The sequence below is a fragment of the Phycodurus eques genome, chromosome 13 (assembly GCF_024500275.1).
Source record: "Phycodurus eques isolate BA_2022a chromosome 13, UOR_Pequ_1.1, whole genome shotgun sequence".
Lineage (NCBI taxonomy): Eukaryota > Metazoa > Chordata > Actinopteri > Syngnathiformes > Syngnathidae > Phycodurus > Phycodurus eques.
Window position 1 is genome coordinate 18,510,797 of NC_084537.1, and position 23,307 is coordinate 18,534,103.

At 38.2% G+C, this 23,307-nt stretch overlaps 1 protein-coding gene across 5 annotated transcripts in view; it reads right to left on the bottom strand.

Annotated features, from left to right (window-relative positions):
• Positions 1-23,307, bottom strand: part of LOC133411468 (guanine nucleotide exchange factor VAV3-like) — a 43,940-nt gene that overhangs the window by 7,166 nt on the left and 13,467 nt on the right. For 4 of the 5 annotated variants that reach the window (XM_061693898.1, XM_061693897.1, XM_061693896.1 and 1 more), the window contains 13 exons: positions 22,575-22,643; positions 22,168-22,254; positions 20,946-21,031; positions 20,742-20,874; positions 17,477-17,586; positions 16,131-16,232; positions 15,953-16,044; positions 15,262-15,284; positions 15,053-15,110; positions 9,465-9,595; positions 4,818-4,883; positions 4,516-4,550; positions 4,328-4,444 (listed from right to left, as the gene is read on the bottom strand). In XM_061693898.1, the coding sequence (XP_061549882.1) occupies positions 4,328-4,444; positions 4,516-4,550; positions 4,818-4,883; positions 9,465-9,595; positions 15,053-15,110; positions 15,262-15,284; positions 15,953-16,044; positions 16,131-16,232; positions 17,477-17,586; positions 20,742-20,874; positions 20,946-21,031; positions 22,168-22,254; positions 22,575-22,643 (1,109 nt within the window). Of the gene's footprint in view, positions 1-4,327; positions 4,445-4,515; positions 4,551-4,817; positions 4,884-9,464; positions 9,624-15,052; positions 15,111-15,261; positions 15,285-15,952; positions 16,045-16,130; positions 16,233-17,476; positions 17,587-20,741; positions 20,875-20,945; positions 21,032-22,167; positions 22,255-22,574; positions 22,644-23,307 lie in introns of those variants that run through there. The other variant, XR_009769671.1, reaches the window with a different exon arrangement.

Here is a 23,307-nt window from a genome sequence, read left to right on the forward strand (position 1 = left end):
GAGTAAACTATTGACTCAAGTCGTCCTCCACTGCTATCTTGCAAAAATCGCCACACCGGTGAGCCTGACGAGTGCGCTATGTAGAACGACAACGGTAACAACGACCCACGCCGCTCAATCCTAATGAAGTGCCGAATGTCACTGTGATCTATGAAGTCTGTCAGAAAATGACAGAACTTGTGTCACAGAAGCACATCTAAGAGATTCTGAAGCGTTTGCTTCTTTCAATCAGTACGCGAGAAGAAGCGAGAGTTGCGGCAGGACAATGTGCCTGCTCACAACGCTCTGAGCATCTGACAGTTCTTGGCCCAGAACAATGTCTTTGTGCTGGAGCAACCGCCTTACTGAAGCAAACTGGCTCGCTGTGATTTTTTTAAGCCCAAGGGCCATCATCAAATGGACACGTTTTGAAGACATGGATGGCATCAAGATGGCTGTGATGACAGAGCTGTGGAGAATTGAAGAAGTGCATGAACGTGTAGCAGAGAAGGCTTGGAAATTATGTTAGACTCTGAGGAGATTAGTTCCAAAGGAAAACTTGGAATTCGTGGTTTGGATTTGAAATCTATGTTTTGTGACACCTGAATTTGATAATGGGAAAACTGCAACGGGTTTGAAGAGATGGGAAAAGAACATTCGGGCATCTCGGATATGACTCAAAATGAATAGGGTTCTTTCTTTGATGAAATGAAAAAAAAACTGTTAAAATTAAAAGATGAGATCCAAAATTTGGTAGAGTGGTTAAAACAACAGGCCTGACTTATTTTTATTTTTTTAATGAAATTTTTTTTACCCATTCTTTTTTTATACAACATATTGATTTACCAATTTGTAAGATTTTTTTCAAATGTGTTCTTAATAAAATAAAAACAAAAGTAACAACATGGTCTTTTTTTTTGTATTTATTCATTTTAAAGTAACTTGTATACTGCATTCTTTGCTCTGCACAACTGCTCCTGAATTTTGATCAATCCAATACTGTATATCATTTTCAAGAACAAAAAAAAAGTGGGATTTACAAAGTGTTTAAAGTAAAGGGATGCTACCCGTTTGATGGGTTTGAAGTCTTACTCTTAACATCACTGACATCAGAATCGTCTATTTTTGCTTCGGTCTTCTAGTGTGGAGTTATTACAGCCTTCCCAGGTACTCCAGCTTCCTCTCACATTCCAAAAACATGCATGTTAGGTTCACCGAAGGAATTGTCTATAGTTGTGAATGATTGTTTGTCTATATGTACCCAACCAGTCCATGGTGTTTCCCATCTTTCTAGGTGATGGCTAAGACTGGTAACTGTTGCGTGAATATTGGGCTCCTCAACGATGACGCAGTGATCTCAACGCGAAATGGGACCTAGCTCCCTGATAGTCCCCCTTGACAACAAGTCACAAGTGGAATGTTCCCATGTTTCCTTTGTTAGAATGCTTAACACTATGCCAACCTTGAGGATGACAAACACGGCACCACACCGAGCGCTGTGATTCTCCCATATGTTGACTGAGCATTGTAAAATCTCTCAGCGTAGCGGATGAGAGGCGTTCGGTCACGCTGCCGATTCACTGATACATTATGAATACACGCAGGTGGAATGCGTTATTCATGTGTATGAGGTCATATGCTACATAACACGTAGAGGCAATGTTCCCATTCCCTTTACATCCAGGTGGCTTGTATTGCTCGCTGCACAAATTGACCACTCCGACTGAAAAGGGATTAAAATGGTGCATTGGTTTACGTGACAAACGGCAGAAGACCGGGGAGAATCTCGGTGTCGGCCTTCCTGTGCGGAGGTAGCATGCTCTACTCGTACTCGGGGGATTTCTCTCCGTACTACGGCTTCCTTCTGCATTCCAAAAACATACTGTAAATGTTAGGTTAATTGCAATTCTTAAATTGTCAATAGTTGTAAATTGAATGGTTGTTTTTCTATGTGTCCTACGATTGGCTGGCGACCGAGCCAAAGCAGTAAAAAATGTTACTGGTTGTTTTTGTAGTGTAACGATTCTCACTATTTAAACACTATTTAAACACTATTTAAACACTATTTAAACACTATTTACAGTTGCAGTGTTAGTCCTTAAAAAGAAGACAAACTATTGATGTTGCACTTTCCTAAGAATAAAAGATTTAAGATGTTATGTATGATTAAATGTGCATTTTGTATTTTATTTTATACATTAATTTGTCTATTTGAGAAACGATTTACTGGACAATTTACTCTCAGTAGTTTGCAGATTATTATATATTTATACATTTCATTTTAAATTACATTAAATCTGTTCCTGCTTACACAAAGAAAATCACTTTTATGCGTTACTGTTTGTCCCTTTACAATGGGAACCAAAGTGTAACCAGAAGGGCCCGACCGATTAACTGTTTGATCAATTTAATCAGCCGGTACTAGCCCTTTTCAAATCAGAACAAATTTGCAGTTTTTTGCCTATTTTAAGACTAAATGACAAAGTATTATAACACAGTCAAATGTTCTGCCTGTAGCTGTAATTCGTCTTTATTGTTGTAAGCGTTAAGGGACAAAAAAAAAAAAAAGAAGTTATTTTATTCATCATGTATTTTTTTAATTAATCGTCCGATTCATCGGTTATTAGAGATTTATTTTGCCAAATTACTGATTTGCTCCAAAAAATACTTATCGGTCTGGCCCTAGTAACCAAGCTATGTACTGCAGTGTGATTTTTGGTGCATGGTTACACATATATATTTTTAAAAAGACTAAACTGAAAAAAAACAAGGTTCCAGAGATTTAGATTTAAAAGATCAGCCACACTGTTGATATCATTGCCATTCAAGAGTCAATCTTGAGCGCACGTATGCATGCATCATCAGTATGCAAAGCCGTCAGGCACGTGCGCATACGTGTACATGTACACGCACACACACACACACACACACACACACCGGTGTCTCCTGGCAGAAGACACAAAACAATGACTGGGAAATTAAAAGGATTTTCCTTTGTGTGTCATCCAAAGATTGCACGACGAGCACCTTGAGCAGCCAGCAGTTGGTTTCTATTGTGCTTGCATAATACCGCGCCACGTAAAGGGCGTACGGGTGCAGCATCATGTGCTAACCATGACTAATTCAGTATTTGCATTCAATCCATTAAAAGAGGCTTACATTATTGTGAATTAGCATGGAACTCAAAGTTTTAGTGAGTGATTTGGAACCTTTAAACATTCTACTTAGGCCTTATGGGTACAGTGGCATCTACTAAAAGTTCTATGAAAGGAGACAGAGGAATGGTCCCAAGAGATCCAGTCAAACCCTGCTATGTCCAGTCAGGATCAGATTCGTCTGAAAATTTCAGTCCACCCAAGAACAGACGTCTGAACCCTGATCCATTCAGAAAGTGATCCAGTATGTTACTTCAATAGCAGATCTCTCTTGGGTCAAGAACATAGCCTTCTATCCTTCTCATTCCCTGATCCCACCTGTATGTCCAATGAAGAAAAAATTCCATAAGAAAGGCCCATCAGCGGAAGCCGAGTCGAGAACAGAGCCTCAAGCAAACCAAAGTCTACTATACTATGGATTCATCTGAGAATGACAGACAAAGAAAGTCCAAGAACTTCAATCAAACTTTTTTTTTTAACCTGTTTTGGCCAGCTGCATGGCCATGCAAAATGGTAGCTCTGTATGCCTATTATGCTGGAACAGTTTTGCTATGTAACAGAAGAGTAAATTCAATCAAACTCTTGATCAAATGATCCATCCAGGAAGTTGAGTCTGGATCAGATCCTAAATCGAACCATCATCAATGATCCTTCGAGAAAGTTGAGTACAGGAAAGAACTTCTACAAAGCCCGGATCAGTCGAGAAACTTCCATCTGTTATGAATCCACATTCTAATCCTAAAAAGGATCTGTTTTGATCTTTAATCTGGAGCAGTTCCTTCCAGGAAGGTGAATGAAAACACAATCAGTGATCCAGTCAGGAAATGAGTCGAGGACAGATCTTCAGTCGAACCCTGATCTATCTACTACTGATCCATCCAATCCCAGACTATCAAGGTAGTTCAATCAAGAACAGACCCTTTGAGTCAACCATGGGTCCAAGCAGGAAGTCCACTCCAACACAGATCTGTCTTGGAAGTTCAATCAGGAGCAGCCGAACCCTGACCCATCAAGGAAGTTCCTTCTACTCTGGAGCCATCTAAAACTGAACCATCCAGGAAGTTCAAACAAAAACAGATCCTCTGAATCCATCAAGGAATTACTACACCGACCCATCCAGGAAGTCCAATCGAGAGCATATCCTTAAAGGAGGTTCAGTAAAAAAATTAAACAACTTCTACAATGTCACTTACTTTATACTAATGGCGTACTCTGTGCACTCTTTCCTCCGATGCCGAACCAGATAGGTGCTGTTCCCGCGGTCTTGGAGCTCCTCCTCAGCCTGGCACCTCTCCATGGGCCCTGCGAACCTGCAAAAATAACCCACCTGGTCATTGTGAATGTGAACGGCTGGACGTAATTGAGAATGACGTGTTGTTACCAGAGTTGTGCGGAGTAATCGACAGGCTTGGGTAGCTGGCACATAGGAGAAGAAGAAGAAGAAGAAGCAGCATGGTTATTTTGCGATTCATCGCACTTGAAAGGCTTGGAGGTCAGATGCCCATTAATGTGATATTGGAGCCACACTGGGGGGCTAAAATCAGACCTCGACAGGAGCAGAGGCATGTAATGGAAAAGCACATCTCTTCGTTCCAGACGTCAATAGTAGCCATTACTGGGCTAAATGCATTGCGCTCACACTTAATGCAGCGTATTGATCACCAAGGAAATATGCACACTTACGCAGGGGTAAGGCCTCACGGCGTCACTGGGAAAGAAGCCAATCTTGCCGCTCGCCGGGATTCTGCCCTGGAAAAGCAACGGGATGTTAATTGCGTTAAATTCGTCCCGCACCTCCCCTCTATTCCCAGCCGCTCCCTCGCCCTCCCTCCCTCGCCGCCACGGATAAATCCTCGGCTATTAGCACGCAACAAGCGGCGCGTCTAATTTGCAGCCCCATTTAATTACGCTGGCGACTCTGCCGGCAGTTTGATTTGTAGCGCATCACAACAAGGCCCTCGTTTGGCCCCGGAATAATGAAGGCTCGTTTGCGTCGGCGAATACCCAAACAGCGCAGAGACCAAACAAACTGTATTTTAACTAACACACTTGTTCATCTCAATTTAGTGTAGGAATTGCATGCAGATAGATTGATTTGACTGATCGTTTGCTAGATGATGTAAAAAAAAAAAAAAAAAAAACACAACCGATTTCCATGAGACGTAGCCAAACGACTACACTCGTGAACAAACACAGAGCAGCGCAGCACCAGGCTAGCGATCGTTAAACTTCGGAATCGCACAAATGGGTATAGCCTAAAAAGAAGACAAACATCAATAATGTACTGTCCTAAAAAGAAAAGATTTAAGTTGTTATATATGATATAATATAAATTGTTTTTATTATTATTTGATTGCACAGTACGTCAAAATTGTTAAAACTCGTTTGACATGATGTCGCTCAATTGCTGGTATACTAAAAGACAAACAGCAATAAGGTTTGATTTTCCTAAAAATAAATTATTTAAACTGTTATAATAAACTTGTTAAAACTGTAAAGTATACAGTACATGCTCATGTTATGTTAGCATTAGCATTGGTGCTCAGGTTAGTGCGCTGCACACTGAAGTCGTGCAATGTTACAATGTTTAACAAGGGAAGACAGTCATATTTTAAGGAATGAATTACAAAATAATATTTCATTATTGGAATATTACACCTTTTATTCTGAAAAAGACAATGTTATCCTTTAAAAAAAATAGGGCTATATTATCAGAAAGAAATACTCCTTTTGCTCTAAAAAAAACCAAAAAACTTATTCATCCAGGGATGTGAAATTTGTGATGTCACAATTTTTCATTATTGTCAATTATTATTAGTTATCAAAGCTTTTAATGGACCTAAAGCTAAGGTAGGGATGAGTAATTGGTATGTTTGTTTTATTGGCCACTTTTTAAAAGGATGCAATATAATTAATTATTCATTGCAAATGATTTTGCGGACTCCCAAGCTAGTTTGAAACCCACTAATTGAGATGCTCACTAAACTGAGGTCTCACAAGATTTGCCGACATTGCACCGGCATGACGACGGTTTGAACGCCAAATGTTTCGACCTTTTCAGGTGCGGTAGCACTTTCGGCTTCCACTGGATGATGTGCCACACGTCCTTGGTGGAGTTCTGCGCTCCAGAGTCACGCCCTAGTCCATCTCGTGCACTTCATTGCAGCAGATTGAGTTCATTTGTAGGCGTTTAAGTCAACAAAGCAGCCGTCGTTAGCGCTAATTGAGAAAATGGAGTCTCCGGCTGACTCCATTTGACGGTTTTTCGCTCTCCCTCCCTGACTCGTCTCCTCTATTAGGCCACCGTGATTTTTTTGGGCGAGAGCGTGTAAAAAAAACAAAAACAACAACAGCAACAAAAAAACTGGCGGGTTAACTCGATTGGAGTCTCAGTGATTCATTCTGCGCAATAACATTTCATCCAAGATCTTTTGGTTCTATTTGTTATGCCCTGGATACGCGTGTGCTAAAAAGATTAAACGCATTACTCGGGCAGCATAAACAGGCGGCACCCGCCGAAGGATCAAATGAAATCACTGTGATTGATTGTATTGTTGTGCCAGCGGGATGGAGATAATTGCCTTCTGGGTAACGGGGGAGGGCGGATGGGGGTGGAGGTAATTCCATCCTGTGGCGCCGCCGGGGACGCCCGAGATTAAGGGCACCCAGTGGAGTTTTAATTGTCATCACAAGTGCTTCTGTTTGGAAGTCTCCCGCAGTAACCTTTGTGGATTTAGAAGACAATCTAAAATGTGTTTTTCTGGTCTATTTTTTCTTTTTGACAACTGTGTCAATATGGAAATGTTACCCCCTACCACAAATGGTAGGGGGTAACTACCTTTCTTTGGCAAGGGTGGACTACCTTACTAACTACCTTTCTTTGGCAAGGGTGGACAAAGTATGGCCTACGGACCACATTGTGTGGACTCTGTTCTTTAATCCAGCCCACTGACCATTTACATTATCAAGCGTTCTGCGATATTTGTTGCATTAATTTGGCCATTTCTTGAATCAAGAGATTTTGTGGGGGGTAGTTTTAAAATCTTTGACACTGTATTGTACAACAAAATAGATCATTTCATTTTTTATGTCATTATAGTTCCGAATTCAAATGATACAGTCCCTCCATCCCATAATCAACAAAGATATAGTCTACTTTCAACTGTTTTAATATTTTTTGATAATACATCACACCAGGACATAACTGACTGTTCGCAGTACTGTGTTTTGTGTGTGACTTGACAAACTTAAATAGCAACCTACTGCCTTGTTCTTGTCAAAGCACACGCTGATGATTGCAGAAACTGTGATCAATAAAGCGTGTATTTTTTCATCTGGTGAAGCTCCGTCACAACACAGACAAACATCGGTAGATGAGGCTTTAATACCACCGCGACCAGCCGGGATAAATCAGTGGCCTTTCGAAAACCAGATAAGGTCAAACGCTAAGATCGGCCTCACTGAGCAGAAGGTGGTGCACCGCCATTAAAAGCTCCTCCGCACGCTGCAACGTCCGGCGCGTTATTATCTGGCCAAAGCCTCTAAATTCATCAACTCGCTGCTATCTTATGTCGCCAGGTATGATTTCATCTGACTGAGCAAAGAGAGAGTCGCATGACCCGTGTGTCATGTGTTACACTAAATGCTTTGCGTCATGGTGCAAGTGACAGACGAGAGTGCAGACCTCTACCAAGGCAGAAAAACAATGACTGATCAAATTTTCCGACCTAGTTTATAAATCAGTCATACCCCTCATAAAGTTGAATGGGAAAAGGTTTGCTAGATTTGGATTAAGATGATGAAAACAACAAAGAAATGAACGCAAAAACATAATAGTAGTAATAGGAATTAAAGTTCTCAAAAAAAAAAAATAAGTTAACACTAAGAAACAAAGCCATTTCAATTTTAAAAGAAAATCATGGAAATTTGCAAAGCAGTTTTTGATCAATGCTGATAGAAACAACAAAGAACTGAAGGTTACAAAAATAATAATAATTAAAGCCCAGCCCAAAAAGGCAACTCAGCGCTAAGAAACAAAGCGATTTCAATTGACATTTTCATGGAAATCGGTTAGCTAGCATTTGAGTGATGCAGGTAAAAACAAAGAAATGTAATGGCAAAAAAAATATAAAACAATAATAATATAGCCCCCCCCCCCCCCCCTGCCCCAAAGCCAACTTAGCACTAAGAAACAAAACAATGCTAAGAGCAACTTTCATGTAAACTGGTTTGCTAGGTTTTGAATTATGCTAATAAAAACAAGGAAAGGACAACAAAACAATAGTAACGACAATAATTAAAGTAAGTTCCTAATAATAAGAAACAAAGCAATTTGAATACAAAACAAGTCTTGGAACTTGTAGGGGTATCAAACTCATTTTTGTCGCGTAGTTACGGTTTGCCTCGGGGGGCCTTTATGAGTGTGACTCCATATACAGTAAATGTATAATCAAGTCTAATTATTACATCACATGTACAAAAAAAATTAAGAGTAACTAGTTTTGAAATCAGAATCCAGTTAAAAAAAAAAAAATAATAACTTTTGTTCAACTATTTTTCCAATATATTAAAAAAAATGGGGATTGGTAACAAAAACAAAATGCTTGCAATATCTCAACATTATTAAAAGTGAAGACAATTTGCAATTTTGGTATTTTAGCAAGTAGCATGAAGTCGACGCACATGATTTGCTTTCGCGGGCCACATAAAAGATGTAGCGGGCCAGATCTGGCCCACAGGCCATGAGTTTGACACCAGTGAACTAAGTAGTTTTTGACCTATGCCGATAAAAGCAACAAATAAATGAATGTAAAAGCTCAGTAATATTTAAAGCCTCCTAAGAAGCAACTCAGTAATAACACAAAGCAAAGTAGACATTTTTGTGTAAATCGACTGAGTAGTTTTGTATCATTCACAAACAAATGAAGGCAAAATGCAATTGTAAAAATAAGACTTAAAACCCCCCCAAAAGTAATAAAAACTAAAGTGATTTCAATTGAAACTTTCATGAAAATCTTTTTGCTCGTGCTTGATTTATGATGATAAAAACAACAAAGAAATGAACGCAAAACAATAGTAATAGTAATAATTAAAGCCCCACCAAAAGGCGATTTAGTAGTAAGAAACAGAGCTATTTTCAATAGCTCTGCGGTGTCCTCCTTTTTACATTTGCAAGCGTTTTATTTCAACTGAAGGTGACATCATCCGCGACACGCACGCACCGCGCGGACTCAAACCGACGACTTTGCAGAGGACGTGGCGTGCGGGCCGACACGAGCCGCCGAGCCGTGACACGACATCCGTCCCTTAAGAGTCGCAAGTGACACGCACCTGCCACCAGGAGCTGTGCAGGTTGGCGAACATCAGCTCGATCACGTCGCCCACGCGGGCACACAGCGGGAGTCCGCACGGCGGGCAGGGGGCGCCGTCGTAGTCTCGGATCACCAGCATCCTGGGAAGACCTTGAACGCAACAGCATGTTCTCGCTTGCTGATAAAATCCAGACCAGTGAAATCTCAGGACAAAGTGTGTTCATCTGCATAATTGCATACGTAAAGTTGTCAGCAATGAAATGAGAGACTGATTTTTGAGCGAAATAAGAGGAAACATCTTATGAAAAATAAAAGAAAAGTCATTTGTTTAGAAAAGTTTTATTATTACAAGGAAAATATATATATAATTTTACATGAGTAAAGTCAGATTTTTTTTTTAAATCAGAAAATTGCAATCTTACAAGAATAAAGGCATAATTTTACAAGAAAGAATGGTATTACAAGAATACATTTCATTTTCTCAATTTAAATTTAATTTCAAGATTTCAAGAGATTAAAGTCAAGAATATGTTTTTTTTTAATTTGCAAAAGTTACGCTTTTACAAAAGGTTTTGCTTTTTTGAATGAGCAAGTCAGTAGTATGAGAAAACTGAATATCACAAGAGAAAGAACTGAAATAAAAACTGAATTATTTTAGGACATTAAAGTTAAGAATAAAGTTTATTTTTTTCCAAGAAAAGAAAAGTTACAATTTTACAAGAATAATGTATTTTTTAATCATTAAGTAGTAAGTAATCTGGACTTCGGCCTACGTTATGGCCGAGTGAGGACGGTAAACGTTTCAGCTCCGACAGAATTATTAACTGAAGCCGTTTTGAGAACGTTTCTTCATAAATGAACACCAGACTTCGAGATAGAGATCACGCAAAGAGTATGCTGAATCCAAAAACATCTAGGAACGACAGGAAAGTGAGTAAAATAGGGGATGGAAAGCAAGGACCCAAGCAGCTAACGATAGCTGAAGCGACTCCATTGAAAACTATTGGGGAAGCTAACACTATGACTAACTCCGGGTCGAATGCTGAAAATGGCGTGCTCGCGGAACTACGAAAACTTCGACAGGAAAGTACCGAGTCATTCCAAGACTTAAAAACTTAATTCACCAGATTGGAGCATAAACTGACAGATCTTGCAACACGCATAGAGGATTTGGACCACAGAATGACTGAAGCGCAATGCAGAGCGAGTGCCACGGAAGACCGACAAAATAAACACGAGAAGTTGCTAAATTACCTGTTGTGAAGAGAAATCAACCTTACCAATAAATGTGATGATTTGGAAAATCGTCTACATCGTAACAACGTACACCTGTGCGGTATACCAGAGCAGTCTGAAAAGGATAACATGATAAACTTTGTGGAGCGTTTTTTCGAAGGACGCGCTAAAGTTACAAGATGGGCTCGACATCAAAGTGGAAAGAGCTCATCGTGTGCTAGGACAGAGACCAGAAGGCACCGCCCCACCAAGGTCCATTATTATCCGCTTCTTGGATTTTCAGGTGACACAAGCAGTGCTGCAACAGGCATGGAAACAACCCAACTTTAAGTTCGAGGGGCATGCCATCTACTTTGACCAGGATTATTCTACTGATGTCAGTCACCCTACGCAGCCCAGCTGAGGATTTTTCTGGACTCTGGCACCAAAGTTTTCACTTCTTTACTGGAGGCACAAGCCACACTAAAACAACTGGGAGTGAACGTGGTGCTGGATGAAAGAGAGGTCCTGGAGATGGAGATGCTTGGACAACACAGCCCCGCGGAAGAGGAAACAATGCACGCCAACTGAAGATATCAGAAATCAGAGGATTCATTCATGGAAAGGAGGGGAATGATTAGAACACTACAAGTCGTGAGTAAAGTGATCGTTTGGGCTTGTTCTCGTTTTTCAGAAGATATGGTTTGTACATTTTGGTTTGAGGCTTACAAGTAAAACATTAAGATGTATTACGTGAAGTCTGTCGGGGACTGTGGATGTACCACTGTTTGTTTAACAAGAGCTCGGATTTGGATGATCTGAACCCAACCACGGGTCTTCCTGGGAGATAGTCTCCACTGCAAAAAGTGCACCTCACCCGGAGAGCATTTGCTCTTTGCCCAGAAGACATCAGGGGTGTAACGCTCTTAACTTGTATTCAATCGTTCTTATTGCGAGGGCTAACCACTGGTTAAGTGGAAGTTCATAAGGACGTGTTAGGTTCAAGAGTGTTGTTTGCATTGTTGTTGATTTTGAGTGTTATGTGGCTCCCGGCATACGTGTCTTGTCTGTTTTTAGTTCACTTAAGTTTACGGTATGGGTGTACTCAAGGCTGTTAGTTATAATGTTAATGGTCTTAATCATCCCATAAAAAGGAAAAAAAAAAATTGTCCCAATTGAAAAAACTTAGTTGCTCAATTGTCTTACTCCAAGAGACCCATCTTTATGACAAGTAACACCATAAACTCAGGTAAATTCGGTTTTGATTCTACATTTATTAGATGGATTGGAACGTTGTACCTTAAGCCTATTTCCAAAGAACGAGTAAATGGTTATATCTCTGAAGATTTCCAGTTGAAAAGAGGGACCAGACAGGGTTGTCCCCTCAGCCCTTTACTGTTTGCAATTAGTGTAGAGCCATTGGCAGAAATTATTAGAGAAGAACACGGATTACAAGGAATAATCATTAACGGAACAAAATTCAAAATATCATTGTATGCCGACGATGTTATGTTCTACATTCCTAACGCATTATCCTCCATTCCTGTATTGTTAGATTGTCTTAGAGAGTTTGGCTTGGTTTCCGGGTACAAAGTTAATGAGGCCAAATCACAAGCGTTGATGTTAGTCGGGGAGAAACCAATAGAACTGGACAGAGTCGTAACCCTTAAGTGGCCTACACAGGGATTCAAATATTTAGGTGTAACTATTACACCGCACTCCTTCCAATTGTTCAGGGAAAATTTTGGCGGATTGATTACTAAATTAAAGGCGGACATCGGGCGCTGGAACGTTCTTCCCCTGTCTTTACTTGGCAGAATAGAAGTAATCAAGATGAATATTCTCCCCCGTCCGTCTCTTGTACCTTTTTCAAGCATGGACAATATGGATTCCTCCGTCTATGTTTAAAAAAAAATGGATAAAATGATTTCAACATTTGTATGACAGGGGAAGAAACCTAGGATCCGGAAGAAAGTACTACGCGGTTCTACGAGGGAAGGTGGCCTAGGTTTACCTCATTTTAAATTGTATTATTGAGCAGCTCAGTTACGAGGATTAGTAGAATGGGTGGGGAAACAAATTGGATAGAACTGGAGAACAATTCAAGCCCACTGATTCCCTTAGCGACCGCAATATTCTTAGAACAAAAGAAATGGAAGGATCTTAAAATAGAAAATGAATGGATCGCCTGCACACTGCGCATATGGTCAATTGGGAGGGAAAAAATGCCTTTAAAAACTTGGCGTGCTCTTCAAATTGCTAAGTTAAAAGACTTTCAAGCTTTTTGATTTGGGCAGAAAAAAGGTTAATAACTGCACACGAATTGTTCGATGGGGAAGTTTTAAAATCTTTCAAACAATTACAAGACCAATATGGGCTTTGCTCTAAAGATTTTTTACCGATATTTACAGATAAGGGATTACATAAAATCAAAGGAGGAATTGGACACGTTGAAACGAATCTTATTAAAATGATCAAAGAAAAAAATAAGGCGAAGGTTGTATCAAAGATGTATGGTTTTTTTTTTACAAACACAAATAACGGACAACTCCCTTGATATAAAAGGTAGGTGGGAATTGGAAGCAAACATTGCAATTGAAGACGAAAAATGACTACGAGCTTGTCAAAATTGTCACCAAACCACAAATAGTCCTATTTGGAAAGAATTTGGTTGGAAAGTGATGATGAGGTTTTTTTAGAACTCCATCTATCACTTTTATTTTTGACAAAAATAAATCGAATTTGTGCTGGAGAAATTGCAATTATGCAGGAGACGACTCACATTTTTTGGGACTGTCCCATTCAAATACCTTTTTGGCGCGGAGTTGTGGGAGAAATCCAAATCATCCTAAAATGCAATGTGCCGTTGGAATTGATACATTGTATATTGGGGGTTCCACGAAAAGAGGGTTTTAAAAAAGAATATGTTAAATTGATACAAATTCCATTGTTAGTGGCAAGAAAAATGATTATGAAACATTGGCTCAAGGTTCAACCTCCCACACTTGAGCAATGGCGGGAGGGCTTGAATACTGAACAATTTACTGACATTTGGGCAACAATATGCAACCACTTTGGGTGGTCAAATTAGACTACTAGGTGTTCGTGAATATTGTCAGATGACTATTCTGTCATGTTTTATGGGATGTGATTGTAGTAAAATAAATAAGGGGGAAAGGAGAAAAGGAGAAAGGAGAGGGAAAAAAGGGGGAAAAATATAAGAAAAAAAGGGAAGGAGAGAAGAAGGAAAAAAGGAAAAATGGAAGAAAAGAGAAAGGGAAAAAAGAAAAGGAAGGAAAAGGGAGATAAAGGAAAAAAGAGAAAAATATGTAAAGTATGTATATGTATAATTTATTTTTTGGTATTTGTGACTACTGCCGAGTTGGTACGTTTTTTTGTTTGTTTGCTTTTTTTTTTTTTTAATTCTCTTACACGTTCGGGAAAATGTAAACTGAAATTAACATTGATTCAATAAATTTGTTCCAAAAAAAGAAAAAAAAAGTAGCTAAGTAATCTAGAAGAAAAACGTGGCAGAAATTTAGGAGATTAAACTCGAGAATAAAGCCATATTTCTACAATTTTGGGGTATTTTTGCATGAATAGAGTCATATTTAAATATAGCAAAAGAAAGAAATACATTATTCTACTGGGTAAGATTTTAGGACATCAAAAGCTATTGTACTTTTAGGAAAGAAAATAATTTGATGTGATTACATTTGAAAAAAAAAAGTAATTTGACACGGAAAAAGGGACATTTTCTTGGGGGGGAAAAGGTTATTTTAAGAGAATAAGGTCATGATGTTGCGAGAATAAAATTGTTTTATTATTTTTTTTAAAGTCATTTTCACAAGAATAAAGACAATTTTTCAAGAAAAAAAGGTATTTAAAATGTAATTTTGCGAGCGTGAAGATGTGTTATATGCTTCACACCGAACTCATCTAAGCAAGCCTTTACGGACCTCGCTTGCCTTCTCCAAAGTGTTCCCACACACTCAGGAGCAGATGATTGTCCCAAAAGGAAGAAGAAAAAAAAAACTGAAGCTGAGGTGCAACCCCTCAAACTCCCACATAAAGTCATCCTTCTCCAAAGCAACCGTGCACTTTGGCACCAGATCCCTCCTCGTCCTTCTCGACCGCTCACAGAAGCAATATTTTCTCAGAGCGCCGCCAAAACATGGCCGCCGGCGTCGGGCTCTGAGGCAGAGACGAAGCGCACCTGCCAGGGTGGACGACACGGCCGCTTCGTCTCCCGCCTACGTCCAGACCCCCGCCCCCCCCCCCCCCCCCCCCCCGCCCCCCAGGACCCTATTAACTTACCCTCCCCCCAACACACAGACACACTCATATTCTGAAAATGAGCTTTTCACACAAAACACAGTAAAGCCAACTCACCTGGGTCTGAAGGTGTTGCGCCTTCCTGAGGAGACATGGAAGATGGGATCAGCGTGACCTAAACAATATGAGTCACAGTCATCATGGTGGGCAGACACTGAGCGAAAACAACACTTAAGGGGCTTTCATCTCTGAGGAAATACAATTAAACGTATTATCGTCGAATGTAACGTTAAGAGCTTCCATTAAAGAAGACAAAAACATCTTACCTTGGAGCGATGCTTGGATGACTCTGCAGTGAGACCAGAAGACAGTCTGAGTACATAATAGTAATAATAATAATAATACATTTTATTTATAAGCACCTTTCTAGTCACCCTCGGTAACCATACAAACATAAAAGACCTCAAGCAATAGAATAAAAATAATAGAACATAAAAGTTGTCTGGGGCGTCAAGTTATTTGAATCATATCACTGGGTTACACAAAAAAAAATAATAATAAAAAATTATTTGTCAGTGATTTAGAACTATTTTCCATCACTGAATCCGAAAATGACATCTGTTTCTCTTGTTCAGGTCAGGTTTTTATACTAGATTGAGCTTTTTTTTTTTTTATCTGATTTTCTTATTAAATCGATTAATTTTTGTAACACTATCGGTTGATTTTTGTTAATATTTCTCATCTTTTTTCTCACGCACCCCTCGGTTGAGAACCCCTGATATAAAGCGAAAATAGCTGTACATGTAAACAAAAGCTAAAATTTGTCCTCAATCAGCTAAAAAAAAAAAAATCTTAGACAATAAATTTGTTGTTGACGACTAGTGGATTTATTTAATAGTCTGATATGGAATACACCATATGGAATAGTATGCGCAGTTCTAATATACAATATTTAAACATATAGTCTGCGGAGAGCTTATGTGCCATAATTACATGATATTTAATAGTGTGCCTCACCCATCCTCCTGCAGAGTCCCAGCTGACCCAGGCACTCCTTGTGGACAGCCAGCGCACATTTGAAACAGATGTAGCCCTGGTTGAAGACGCCCCTGTGTGGAGACACACAACATGTTTCGTGATTATGTATAATACCACGTCACGTGTGAGCACGCGACTAGAAAAGTGTGAGCGTTACCTGAGCAGCAGGTGACAGAAGCTGCAGGAGGAGATTCTGTCAAAGGTGTGCATCTTGAACTGGTGACCGTTGTGCTTGGCCAACTCCGGTCGGATGTTAGATCTGAATTACCAAAATAAAAAAAATAAAGAAATCATGAAAAAAAAAAACATCCTTTTCATTTAAGTAACTCTATGGAGACCCTTCAAATTGTATGGTTCTCCAACTTTGTTTTTTATGATTTTTTTTTTTTTTTTTTTTTACACCAAGTACCACTTTTTTAAAAAATGGCTCTCCCAGAACCACTATCATGCCTACAATTTAAATAGTGGTGTAGTAAGCCCAAGGGTTCTTCAAAAACAAAAATGTATTCCTAAAAAGTATATTTAATATAATTGTAAGATACTGCAACATTATACAGGGTTTGAATATTAACATTGTGCTTAGATATAAATAGAGATTAATTATTTAATTATTGAAATTGAATAAAAATTGTACTTAAATATATGTTTTTTTGATTCATCCGTTTTTAAAGATTAAACACAAATGCATTAAACTTAAAAGTTAAACATTATACACGGTTTGAATATTAACATTGTGCTTAGATATAAATAGAGATTAATTATTTAATTATTGAAATTGAATACAAATTGTACTTAAATATATGTTTTTTTGATTCATCCGTTTTTAAAGATTAAACACAAATGCATTAAACTTAAAAGTTAAATACAACTGAACTACTTGGCAGGGATTCTTTCGCGTACCGCTAGAGGAAGCCCGCGTACCACAAGTGGTACCCTTACCACACTTTGAGAATCACTCGTCTAAGTAATGGTGAGGCGGATTTGTTGAGCTGGCATTTGACAAATATCACAAATAAATAACATTTAAAAATCTAAATCAATAAATGATATAACAAATAAATAAAATTTAGGTCTGAATACATAACAGTCAAAAAGCAGAGCGCCATCAAATAGGGGCCACATAGGAGTACCTCATAGTCAAAGTTATTATGATTATAAAACATACACATTTGCACACACACACACAGCTTGAGTGCGGATAAAAGGTTTTTCCAAACCTACAAAACGAAAACCCATAAAACAAACCGAGGAAGTGACTTACTTGTTTGTAGTTTCTGATGTGTGCGTGTGTGTATGTATATGGAGTGTGTATATGCGCCTGTGTGTTATCGCACTGTTGTCAGCAGTGTCCGCGCTTGATTACAGCTAAGACCTGATCAAACACAGTGTGCATGAAAGCGTCAACACACACAAACGCATACACTCGGCCAGCATGCAAACAATGTCAAACACACACACACACACGCACGCACACGTAAATGTAATTTAACAAATAATACCTACACAGCCATTTCAAACTGATCCAGCCATTTCTTCTTCAGCTCTTTGGTCTTGAAGAAGAGTTCAAAGCCCATGTGACCCTGCTGGTGTGTCACGTAGAAGCCGTAACACCACTGAGTGAGCGCAACACACAACAACACAATCACACACAAAAAAATTTTTTTTTCAAAATACCACTTTGTTTTTGTTGTAACAAACTGACTTAACAATAACTATTTTTTTAAATTCCCAAAATATGACATTTTCCTCACAACCAACACTCACGTGTACTGTATATCTTTTTCTGAAAAAGAAAATATTATTATATATATGCTGTTTTTCTCTCAGATTGTTTATTCCTTTTTAAATATTACTTTATTCTTGTAAAACATTATTTTTCTTGAAGAAAATATTACTTTATAGTTGAGTTTAAGAAAGAAAGAAAGCTTTTTTTGCTGCAGTATTACAACTTTAGTCTTGTACATTTGTGACTTTGTTCTCCTAAAATGGCAAAAATTTTATTCTGGATTATAATACCCTATTAGAGTTTTTTTTCCGAAAAGACAATCTCGTAATATTACAATTTTATTCTCATGAAACTTATTTAAAAAGAAAGCTGCCATCTTTCTCATAAAATTGCGGCTTTTTTCTTGAAAGAAATATGACTTTAATCTCATACAATTAAACAGTTTTCCTACCTTTTTCATTCTACAAAAATGCAATAAAAATACTTTTATAGTTTTTTAATTTAATGATAATTACCACTTTTTTCACAATTCGGCATTTGCAGCTATGCCTATTTGTAGATTTGGGGGGAATTTATCCTCTGTAATTTACAGAAAACTCACCTATTTGCTTTTTTGAACGTCATAACAGTATTGCTTTGGCGCTATCTGGTGGCAAGTTGGTGTCAAGAAAACAATTTGAAGTTTCATTTAAACAAAAGTAGTCCTTTGTTGCCATCTTGTGGCATCTTTACAAACCCTTTTAGGGTCGTGTCAATTACTAAATTTTTTGTTACTTACAAATAACAAGAGTTTATTGTCTACTGAAATAATTACGATCTTGTCTGGATTTACTCACAAATTGCCTTGAGTGTGAAAAACCTAATGAACACAAACACACTATTCTATTGTGGCAACAAGTGTTTACACAGGCTAACTGTGCCTGTAACATGTGAAAACCAGCACACATTTTTCTTTTTCCTCCCTCTCGAGAAAAAGTATACTAAGTAGATCTAGCACAAAAGTATACGGAGTCATTTGTATGAAGTCTACCTGTCCAGCGAGACATGAAGTTAAAATCATTTCTTTTCACGCCTAGTTATACTGCAGAGTCATTAGCACATTCCTAACACTTTTCATTTGTTTTTAATCAATCTGTTATTTTACACGTATGTTTTAACATATGCACTTGTATTTCTATATTTGAGTGCATTAGTTTAAGCAAACCACTCATGAAGTTTGTCCCTTCAATAATGCCATGGCTCACCCCCTCCCCCACGAGCGTAATTTGTTGCGACATGCATTGTTTTGGCACATTCTGAAGAGAGATCCAGTAAATGCAGGCATGTAACTGTTTTTTGTGTCCTCCTTAATAGTTATCATATAAAAATAGGTATATAACACTGGGCTGTTTGATGGGTAATAATTTAGCATAACATCGGTGCTAATCTCATTAGCATGTCCAACCAGGTCCCTTTGCTGGTCACTTATTAATATTACAGTTCAGTGACTGTATATCAAGGCGGCAAGATTGTGCAGGACCCTGCGATGTGACTATTGTGCACACGTGCTGTATTGCGCCACCCTAATTTCAACACATTACTTAAAGAACAAAAAATAGATACGTTCTGAAGGTTCTCCAGTGTGGTCCAACACGTCCCCCCCAACAGACGCATTCAGGATCAATTTCCAAGGTGTTCCCAAAGCGCAAGGTTTCTCTCGAGCCCTAATGTACTTCAGCTTGTCGTGTCACATCTGATCAAATCAACCTTCGCCGCCGCCCGCCATTGTTTGCGGCCCCCGTGAACTCCACAAGTGTTTTAGAGCTCCGCCAAGCATTAACTCAGCGCCGCCGCTACTTCGCATTCGCATTCGCGCTGTGAAGCTCAGCGGCGAATGATACATCGCTGTGACCAGCCTCGGACCACCGCGCGCATTCATCACCCGGTATTAGCGCGGCGGCCATGCGGCGTGCTGTGCTGGCGGAAGGCAGGCAGGCAAGCTTGGTCTTTTTCTTTTCTGTGATACTGCGTTGGTCGTTTAAAGGTGCACTAGAATTGGGAACCAGGGGTCAGCTACAGCGCGGCACGTCATAATTTAAAAAAAAAAAAGGGACTAAGACCAAAAAAAAAAATTCTTGTAAAATTTTGACTTTATGCCTGTAGGAATGATGATGAAGGTAGGTATGATGAAGCCCTATTAATATATATATATATATATATATATATATATTAATAGGGCTTCATCATCTTAAAACTACTGTTTTGCCTGACAAACAGTTTGTTTCTTTACTTTAATCTCCTAAAATTACAACTTTTTGTGAAATATTTTCCTCTTGCTAGTTTTGAATTTATTTTAATAATAAAAATGATTGTTGGAAAAGACTTTTTCCTCACAATAATGCAACTTTTTTTCTGCATTCTCATGAAATTACTTTAGTCTTGTAAGATTGCAACTTTCTTTCGAGATTAAAAACAAGGATAACTTTTTCTCGTAATATTACAAAGTTTTTTTTGCCAAAGACGTTAATCTCCAACTTTACAACTTAATGAAATATAACTTTTTGTCCTCATATGACAATTTTATTTTTGTAAAATATTTTGTTTGCGCAACATTATGGCTTTATTAAAATGAAGTTCACCCCCCCACAAAAAAAAATCTGACTATGCTTTTTTTTCTCTAAAAAACACAAAAAAGAAGATGGCTGGGAGTCAGGCCAATAAAATGGTTGAGGCTTGGCGAAGGTCGTTAGTCAAAAATGTATACATGATAAACCCCCTCGTGTCGCACCTCAAATTAAAGGTCTTGATGAGGGCTTACAAGATGTGCCATTAGTTTTGATAAAATGCCACATATGAGGACGCAATCATGCAAAACGCCAATTTGACCAGCTAACAGACTACACTACATGCAGTGATTAAATTTTTTGTTTGGTGAAAAACATGGTCCTCACGGTCTACACAGAAAATTTCCATACAACCCCCATTCTCATTCTTCTTGACTGTATTATATAGTGCAGGTGTACCTAATCAAATGACCACGTTGTAAACTGAATTGGAGCCCACCTTCTTGCCCTCTTTGTCCGACACGGGGTTGTCGGTGATCTTGAAGACGTTGAGGTCGAGCACGTCCTTCATCTCGTAATTGTCGCCGCGTCGCTTGCACACCACGGCGGCCACGTCGAACAGGAACAGGTGTCTGAAAACCAGCCGATGGCAATTAAGTGGGTGCGAGTGTTCCGATGCAGACAAAATGTCCGCTTCCCGAACCTGTCCAGTTTCCTGCGGTCAAAGTTGGACACCATGCGAACCTCTCCGTCTCCTCGCGGGCGACCGTAGCGCATTAGAGGCTGATTCTTTGAGGAAAAACATCAGATTATTTTGGTTGTTATCAGAAGATATAGATACCAATAACAGACTTACTCAAAAACTGATGCGTCTGTTAAAATTGCTGTGGTTTCATTAAGTCATAAAATACAGTCGTAAATTGTGACGCAATACAACAATTTAAAAAAAAGAAAAATTATGATTTACAAAAAAATTCTAAATAATACATGAAATCAAGAACAACAATAAACATTACATATAATGAAAACAAAAACAATAAAACACTCATTTAATAACAAATTTGGGAAAAAATATTTTTGAAGTTTTTCGAAACATTTATTTTTTCTTTAAAAAGATTTAAAACCTTAGTGAGTGTGAACTCTTATACTATTACAACTTTGTTTTCTCAGAAAACCTAATTCTATTAAAATTACTCTTTTCAAAATATTCTGACTTTTTCCTCTCCTAAAATTATGACTTTTCCCCGACAAAATTTTTGTTTTCCTTTTTCTTGTGGAATTATGCTTAACATTTGTTTATGTTTTTCCTTTGTAAAATAGCTACATTCATTCAAATATTTTTTTTTAAATTCCCAACACAAATACTACTTTGCTCGTGACTTTAATTGCGTAAAGTCTTTTTTGTCTCCTAAAATGATGCCTTTAGTCTCATAAAAAAAAAAAATTAATTGACTTTACTCTTGTAAAATTACAACTTTTCATGTCAGAAAAAAAATCCCAGGCTTTTTTCTGAAAAAAACTAAAAAAAGATTCTCCTAAAATTATGTCTTTATTCTCATAGGATTATTATTCTATTTTTAAAAAATCTAATTGTATTCTAGTGAAATAAAAAAAAATATTCCTACGACCTTACTTAGTGTTTTGTTTTATTTTCAGCGTGGCGCTGACATTCCTCTGCATAATTAAAACACATAATAATTAAAAGAAACATCCTATAATGAATATTTAATTGGTTGATATGCCTTTGCCGGGAACGCTGGCCTTTGTCTCCTTAGATGCTGCCAGCAACAATCACAGTATTGTTATCATCAGCTGATGGTTACTTTCTCGATGAAAACATTTTGACAGAGCGACCCTGAGCGCAATTTGTATTTTTTTCCACTATACAAATTGATGTTATGGAAATGTTTCATGTGACGTTGTACCAGGTTCTCGATGGAGCGCTGGTACTGGTCCATCTCGCGTAGAGTCTCGTTGTCTCTCTTCACCTCGTTGACAAACTGAGCCAGGTCCTGAAAGGCGTACACACGCAGGACACAGCGTATTTGGTGTTAACCGCAGGAGAGGATGAACTGATGCCAAAATGATGACATCGGCCACAATATTAGGTACAGCTGTTTTGACAGAGCCCAGCAACAAATGGCGAAAAATCCGTAAGTAATCGACTCCCACCCAAAAAAGGTTTATAACTGCCTACAGATGCCACAGGATGGCGGCAAAGCACATTTTTTTGTTCGACAAGGCTGTGGCCTGATTGAATGAAGATCCTCCCCTCAGTCCAACATTGTTGCTTGGCACCAAGATCCCACCATCTGTCCATCTTTCTACTTACTTTCATGGCTTCCAGCGCCACCTTCAGGTTGCTGTTGTCCGTGGTGTCGTGAGTGTGTTTCACCAGCTCCTGAGGGAGCAAGGAAACAATTCATCTGTTCTAGGGTCAAACCGTGGTCATCGTGGAACCCTTTTTAACCACACAGCCGTCGCTCTAAACGCCCAAAAACATCATCTTTTTTTCCCCCCCTCCAAGTTTTTCTCCTAAAATTCTGACTTTCTTCTCGGTCCTGGGTCTTGTGCTAGGATTATATTTTATTTTTTTTCAAAATTGTAATAAAAAGGGCTTCTTTACTTGACTTTAAACTCCAAAATCACAACTTTTTCCTTTAAAATATTTTTTCGTAATATTATAAATAAAAGTCCTAATTTATTATTATTATCTAAAAAAATAAGGCAAATTTATTACCCTAACATTGCAAAAAAAAATTTACAGAAAGAAAATCTGACATTAATCTCCTAAAATTCCAACTTTCTTACGTTTTTTGCTGTTGAAATCCTGACTTTATTTTTTCCCCAAAAATAGATAAATTAAAAAAATATATGCTCATGAAATTACAACTTTTTTTCCAGAAAAATGTCAACTTCAATATCCTATAATGACAAACTTTTTTTTCCAATGAATTAAAAAAAAAAAAACATTCTTGTAATTGCATGGAAATTTTCCATAAAAACAACTATATTCTCCAAGGATGAAACAAACAAACAATTCTCATAAAATGATGTCTTTTTTC